Source organism: Gekko japonicus, unplaced genomic scaffold, assembly GCF_001447785.1.
Source record: "Gekko japonicus isolate JY-2015 unplaced genomic scaffold, Gekko_japonicus_V1.1 scaffold926, whole genome shotgun sequence".
NCBI classification, from domain to species: Eukaryota; Metazoa; Chordata; class Lepidosauria; order Squamata; family Gekkonidae; genus Gekko; species Gekko japonicus.
The window spans coordinates 313,840-321,580 of record NW_015163629.1 but is presented as its reverse complement, the minus strand read 5'-3'; the positions used below and the strand labels follow the sequence as shown (position 1 = coordinate 321,580).

Genomic DNA, 7,741 nt, shown 5'->3' with positions numbered 1-7,741 from the left:
TAGCTGTTGGCTATTGTTCCTGCGTAACTGGCTGTTTTACTATCGATGACCTTGTATGGATTGTTCTTAGTGACTCACTTAAGCCACCTCAGAATCTCTGAGGGGAGAGTGTGCTAGATATATATATTGTCCTTTCCAGGTCAGTCTTGTTTATTGAGAGAGCCAGTTTGGTGTAGTGATTAAGAGCGACAGACTCTAATGTGGAGAACCGGGTTTGATTCCCTCACTCCTCCTCCACATGAAGCCTGCTGGGTGGCCTTGGGCCAGTCCCAGTTCTCAGCCCCACCTGCCTCACAAGGTGCCTGTTGTGGGGAGGGGAAGGGAAGGTGATTGTAAGCCACTTTGAGACTCCTTAGGGTATCGAAGAGTGGGGTATAAAAACCAACTCTACGTCAGTTTGGTGTAGTGGTTAGGAGCATGGACTCTAATCTGGGAGAACTTGGTTTACCACTCCTCCGCATGCAGCTGCTGGGTGACCTTGGGTCAGCCACAGTTCTCTCGGAGCTGTTCTCTCAAGAGCAGTCCTCGAAAGAGCTCTCTCAGCCCCACCTACCACACAGGATGTCTGTTGTGGGGAGGGGAAAGGAAAGGAGATTGTAAGCTGCTCTGAGACTCTGAGTGACGGGCGGGGTATAAATCCAATGTCTTCTTCTTCTTCTTCTTCTCCTCCTACTGTACTCTAATGGGCAGCAGCTCTCTAAGGTCTCAAGCAGTAGTCTTTTACATCATCTACTGCCTAGTCCTTTTTACTGGAGATGCTGGGGTTTGAACACGGGATCTTCTGTAGGCAAAGCAGATTCTCTACCAATGACCCACGTCCCATTTGCCAATAATAAAAACTTTAGTTCTATGCTTTTCTTCTTGGCAATCACATCGATAAGCTCCAGTTAGAAAGACAATTTCTTTTTCTTATTATTACCGGCAGGGGTCATTTGGGGGAGGGACGCGGGGGGATGCCATCCCCCCGGGTGAGGTGCGGGAGGGCGGGGCCTGGAGCTCCCTGCTGGTGCCCGCTGGAGGTCGCCGCCGGCTGTGGGGAGGACACACTTCCGGTGATGTCAGGGGGTGTGGCATATGCTAATGAGTTATGCTAATGAGTCCCCCTAGCTCTTTTTCTACGAAATGACCCCTGATTACCGGCAGCCTGAAGTCCAGGCTTTGCTGCCTGCTTGTAATGGTTTTAGCTTTTGACTAAGCTGTCTAACTTCTGCCTTACAAGCAAGGTAGAAAATAGCTTATTTTCAAACAAGGATAACATCCTTCAAGCAGTATGGGCGCTCACTAGGGGAGAAAATTAAGCGTGTAGACAGCTCATTGAGAAATGTGCAACGGTGGTGAGAAAGGTAAAGTATATGCTGCTGATTATGACGTCCGAGAATGGAAACAAAACAGTCAGTGTTGTTAACGCCCTTGTATACACACGTGATGTGACTTCATTTGGAACACCGTGGACAGGTGTGTGCGGGTAGGGCCACGGCTCAACGGTAGAGCCTCTGCTCGGCATGCAGAAGGTCCCATGTTCGATCCCCGGCATCTCCTGTTAAAAGAACCAGGTAGCAGCAGGGCTATTTTGGTGCAGGAACGCACAGGAACGGAGTTCCGGCTGGCTCCCAAGTTGGCCACGCCCAGCAGGAACTCATTAGCATAATAGGCCACGCCCAACAGCAGGAACTCATTAGCATATTGGGCCACACCCCTGACAGCACAGCTCATTAGCACATTAGGCCGCACCCCCATGTTACCAGAAGTGTGGTCATCCAGCCACACCCACCTTTCCCTTCTTATTCTGTTTACCTTGTTTGTTGTCAAAACCCAGGGCTTTTTTTGTAGCAGGAACTCCTTTGCATGTTAGGCCACACACCCCTAATGTAGCCAATCCTAATGAGTTCCTGCTGTTGGGTGTGGCCTATTATGCTAATGATTTCCTGCTGGGCTTTTTCTACAAAAAGAGCCCTGGCAGGCAATGTGAAAGGCCTCGGCCTGAGATCCCAGAGACCCACTGCCAGTCAGAGTAGACAATACTAACCTTGATAGGCCAATGGACTGATTCAGTATAAGGCAGCTTCATGTTTGGGAGGGGAAAAAAATCTCCAAGAGATCATGTCTTTGTGGATCTCTCACTGCAGAAACATCAGAGAAATTTATTAGGGGAAGCTATTTCCTGGAATAGGGAAAATTTTCTCTCCAAGACAAAGAGAACTTCCAAGCGTAAGGCAACAGCCAAGGATCTGAAACACTCTTCCTTCACACAAAAGAAGAAGAGGAAGAGGAGGAAGAGATTGGATTTATACCCCGCCCTTCACTACCCAAAGGAGTCAGAGTGGCTTACAGTCTCCTTTCCCTTCCCCTCCCCACAAGACACCCTGTGAGGTAGGTGGGGCTGAGAGAGCTCTGACAGAAACGGCTCTTTTTCAAGAACAGCTCTGACAGAACTATGGCTTGCCCAAGGTCATCCAGCAGCTGCAAGTGGAGGAGTGGGGAATCAAACCCAGTTCTCCCAGATTAGAGTCCGCGCACTTCAGCACTACACCAAACTGGCTCTCATCGCTCGTGTCCTACCAATGGGTTATGATGGTGAAGGAGCCTGTCCATCGGGGGGAGGGGATTTCAACTTATTTCCTTCTCCCACTGCAGAGCCCTACTGTGCCCCCTATGTTGTTCCTCCAAATCAGCGGCCCCCGGGTACAAAATTCCAGGGGGCTGCAGTGTGAGAGGGGAAGGAAGTCCAGCTCTGCAAACAGATCTCATGAAAGGAACCCCGGTATGGAAAGAGGGTCTTTAACTAGGTTGGCCAACCTCCAGGTTGTACTAAACACAGTGAGCCACACCCTGTGAAACTGTAGCCGGCCAAACAACTGCGTGTAAAAAGAGTGGGGTTTTTTAACCTGAACAAAGATAATTAAACAACTCAACCTAGTCTGTGAAAATTAATGTTATATCATATACACGGGTATTTTTGGGCAGAAACACACAGGAACAGAGTTCCGGCTGGCTTCAGAGTTGGCCACGCCCACTACAGCCCAAACCCCTGCGTGCGTGGCTACAGGGGGAAGGCCTGGAGACCAACACCCCCCCCCCGCAACTCTGGGGCAGCCCCCCCCCCCGGAAGGATCGGGGAGGCATTCCAAGGGCCGGCTTGCCCGGGCTCCCCACAGCCGAGGGCACCCGGGCAAGTCAAGGGAAGGCATGAGGTGTGGCCTAATATGCTAATGAGTTTATGCTGTTGGGCGTGGCCTATTATGCTAATGAGTTCCTGCTGGGCTTTTTCTACAAAAAAAGCCCTGCATATACACAATTCATAAATACAAATGTCCAAAGCTATTCATATACCACCAATATCAAAATTCAAAATCTCAAATCATGGGGCAATGACTTTCCTCGAATAGTCTGAGTAGTTTAATTATCTTTGTTTGGGTAAAAATATATATATATATTTTTACATGCAGTTGTTTAGTGGGCTGCTTGCTGCCTCCGAGTCCAGGTGGTAGCTGGAGGTTTTCTGGGATTACAATTTATCTCCAGGTGACAGACCAGTTCTGTATATGTGTGTGTATTTTGTTGTTCAGTCGAGTCCGACTCTTCGTGACCCCATGGACCAGATCACGCCAGGCCCTCCTGTCTTCCGCCGTCCTCTGAAGTTGGCTCAATCTCATGTTCGTTGCATCTATGACACTGTCTAACCATCTCATCCTTTGCCGTCCCCGTCTTCTTTGACCTTCAATCTTTCCCAGCATCAGGGTCTTCTCCAGTGAGTGCTCCCTTCTCATTTGGTGGCCAAAGTATTTGAGCTTCAGTTTCATTATCTGGCCTTCCAGGGAACAGTCTGGGTTGATTTCTTTTAGGATTGACTGATTTGATCTCCTTGCAGTCCAAGGGACTCTCAAGAGTCTTCTCCAGCACTATAGTTCAAAAGAATCTATTCTTCGGCGCTCGGCCTTCCTTATAGTCCAACTCTCGCAGCCATACATGACTACTGGGAATACCATTGCTTTGACCATGCGGACTTTTGTTGGCAGGGTGATGTCTCTACTTTTTATCATGCTGTTTAGGTTCGCCATCGCACGTGTGTGTATATATATATTGCTGTTTGCTCTATGCTTAGATATTTCCCCCAGTAGAGCAAATAGCCATATGCATCCTTCCCCCCCCCCATGGCTAAAATTTAGAACAGCAGGAAATCCTGTTTACTAATCCACCTCAGTTATGTCTCGTTCAGCCCTAAGGTTCGGTCAATGCAGTGAGTAGGATCAAATAGTAAAAGTTTTTTCCTCATGTTTCTCCCCCCACTTCAGGTTGCTTAGTCAAATAGCTGTAAGCTAGGTTTTCACGGTCTGTACAAGGGGAAAAAACACAGACGTGCTGCCGGCACGTAGGGAAATAACATCAGGGACAAGAAAGAGGCCTAGCTCTTCTCCTTGACATGCCACATTTCTGGAGAAGTGAGCAGTGACTCATGGACGCTCATCCCCTGCCGCAGATTGTGTTAAGTCCTTAAGACGCTACGGGACTCGTTCGTTTCTCCCGCTACAGACAGACTTAACACGGCTGCCCATTGTGAAACATTTCTAAAAGCAGGGTGTTTTGAGTACACATAGAAATACCCATCATTAGCAGCCTGGAGTGGTTTCGTCAAGGACAAACTTTCCCCCTCAGTTCGGCTAAACTAGGCCTGAATCAGAGGCCTGCAAGCACACTGCCACCTGGTGACCACTTGCAGACAAAACTGTCTTTTCACAGGAGCCCAGAGGACAGTTGCAAAAAGCAAATGAGAAAGGGGTTTGAGCGCCTCATATTTGCTTGACTTCCCGCAGCACTGAAGGGTGATTTTGGAGTGGGTGGGCAAGGGAAACGAGGCCAGGACTTTGGTAGTAGTGGTGGGAAGCTGGTAAAAGGTGCGCTTCTTTCTTAAAGAAGAAATGGAGCTTACGGGAACAAGGAGAAATCCCCCGCTGTAGTTCTCGACGCTGACAATTCGGATCTGACTAGAGGTTTTAGGCTGCCACAGCTGCACAGTGAGGTAGCAGGAAATGGGGGGAAAAACTCTGACAGCTGCAATTTTGTTTCTTTCGGTTTGCACAGAGGAGGGGAAGAGAACTTGACCGTGGGCCTTTTCAACAAAAATATGTAAAATGTGTTCCCTCATGCTTAGCCAAAGCCAAATCCTGCAGGAAAAGCTGTTCCACTATGCTCTCGTGCGGCTCTCACTGATTTCAATGGACAATACTGTGGGAGACCTTCCCGTTGGATCATGCCCACTGTACCCACTGTTCGCTATTCTCTGGCCTTTCTGTTTTCCTCAGAAAGATTTTTTTCCTCTAGCTATGCCATTCTCAAATGAGGGGTTACAGGGCTCACACCTGAGAATCACTGGCCTAAAGAACTTGCTCTCCCAATCTCAGGAGAGTGTGGGATTTTTATTATCAGGTGGCTGCAAAAAAAGCACTCTGTGCATGCTCAGGAGGGAAGTTGTGCTCATATTCTATATCGGAGCCTTGGCATTGAAATCAGGTGGGTATGTGGGAGTTAAACTCTTAAACTCTATCTTATATTAAGCCCACCCTCGTTTTAATAGCTGTTTTCTGAAACGCCTCGGATAACGAGGACAGGGAGGGGCTGTGGCTCAGGGGAGGAGCCAGGGTCCCAGGTTCAATCCCCGGCGTCTCCAGTTAAAAATGTCTAGGCAGTAGGTGATATGAAAGACCTCTGCCTGAGACCCTGGAGAGCTGCTTCCAGGCTGAGCAGACAAATGCTGACCTTGGTGGACTGAGGGTCTAATTCCGTGTAAGGCAGTTTCATGTGTGTGACCTAATCGTTAGATAGAAAGCAAGGCCTGCTTGTGTCCTGGACTCGAATTTTGTTCTGCTACTACAGACTAACACAGCTACCTGCCTGAAACTGTACCCAGGCAGTTTCTTTAGCAGAAAGGGCCATACCTTGCATGCAGGAAGTCCCAAGTTCTACCCTGGGCACCTCCTGTTAAAGGATCATGAGTAACCAACCTGGCCTCCTTCCTCTGCCTGAGACCCCTACCCCATCAGTCACGGTGTTTATTCAAAACCCTTTAAGCCATCTTGCCCTTCAAAATGTCTGGAGTGGTAGAATATGACTGAGCTATATGTACCAAGGACAATACTCTGGTTTCTCTACAGATCGTATAAATCTTTCTCCCCGAGATGTACCAATGATCAGACTTTATATAAAGCTGATTCTTATGCAGATTGTTTCTCCCCCCCCCCTCACCCCTTCTTGATTCCTCTGCTGGGAAAGCTGTTTCCAGCCTTACTCCTGAAGATCACTTCTGGAATTAGACGGGAGTCAGCCCTCCACCCCAAGACAGCTCCTTCGGCTTCAGACCTTGGCGGCCAGCTTGTGGATTTTAAGACCCTCCTTACTTTCCTCCCTCAAATTCAAGAGTTGCCCCCAAGCAGAGTTCCCTCTAAGATGAGTTAGTGTGAGCTAGCTCACAGTTTTTTAGCTTCCAGCTCACACATTTTTGACTTAGCTCAAGAAAGATGGCCCCAGAGCAAACTAATCTATGCTGCAGCCAAATGACTCGCTCTCAACTTTAATGCCAGTAGCTCACAAAGTAGAATTTTTGCTCACAAGACTTCACAGCTTAGAAGGAACATTGAGTCCTTGTACTTTAGGGAAGAAGAAGAGGAGGAGGAGGAGATTGGATTTATACCCCGCCCTTCACTACCTGAAGGAGTCCCAGAGCAGCTTACAATCTCCTTTCCCTCCCCCTCCCCACAACAGACACCCTGTAAGGTAGGTGGGGCTGAGAGAGCTCTTTTGAGGACTGCTTGTGAGAGGACAGCGCTGAGAGAACTTGTAACTGACCCAAGGTCACCCAGTAGCTGTATGTGGAGGAGTAGGGAATCAAGCCTGGTTCTCACAGATAGTCTGCTGCTCTTAACCACGACACCAAACTGGCTCTGGGGTGCAAAAAATGTACTCAGACACCAAAATATAGCCCTCCCCCCACCATAAATCAAGTCAGACCACGGGATCCTATCCTACAACATGGCTTGGAAACCATCGATGGCTGCTCACCAGTCAGAAAAAAACGCCTCATACAGGGATTTTTAAAAAACGACAAAAGAAAAAAAAAACCCAGCAACAAAAGAACTAAATAGAGCAGGGATAGATTTTTTTTTTTACAAGCTTCACTGAGAGACCCAGGATTTCAATTTCTTTCTGTTTTCTCACTCCTTCCGAACAGATGGCAACCTCGCAAGAGACAATGATTTCTGCAGCGCGGGCAGATTTTGGCCTATAAAAATTCTGAGTGCGGGTCTTCCCTCCAGCTCCCGGCGTGCAGAGAAATGAGTGTCATTGATTGCTGGAAGGGATGTGCTCCAAGGAGAAGCATCTGCCGGTCACGAGGCCGAATGAAGAAAGCAATCCAAAGAGAGCGGGGCCGGCGATTTTACGGCACTTCTCCTGAGGTTTGTCCCCCATCAGTCGTCTCCTCCACAAATCCTGAGCAATGCAGTCCTGTAATCCCCAGAGGTGTCAGACTACAATGAAGAGAGAGGGCAAAGAGGTAAGATTTCACATAAGAACATAAGAGAAGCCATGTTGGAACAGGCCAACGGCCCATCCAGTCCAACACTCTGGGTCACACAGTGGCCAAAACCCAGGTGTCATCAGGAGGTCCACCAATGGGGCCAGAACTCCAGAAGCCCTTCCACTGTGGCCCCCCCAAGCACCAAGAATACAGAGCCTCACTGCCCCAGAA

General features: G+C 48.7%; 1 protein-coding gene across 1 annotated transcript in view; it reads right to left on the bottom strand.

Annotated features, from left to right (window-relative positions):
- Window positions 1–7,143: 7,143 nt before the first annotated feature.
- The window catches only part of ANXA3 (annexin A3), a 35,037-nt gene continuing 34,439 nt past the window's right edge, over window positions 7,144–7,741 (bottom strand). Inside the window, exon 13 of the mRNA XM_015407526.1 lies at window positions 7,144–7,520. Within this exon, the coding sequence (XP_015263012.1) occupies window positions 7,461–7,520 (60 nt within the window). The 3' untranslated portion in view covers window positions 7,144–7,460. The remainder of the gene's footprint in view (window positions 7,521–7,741) is intronic.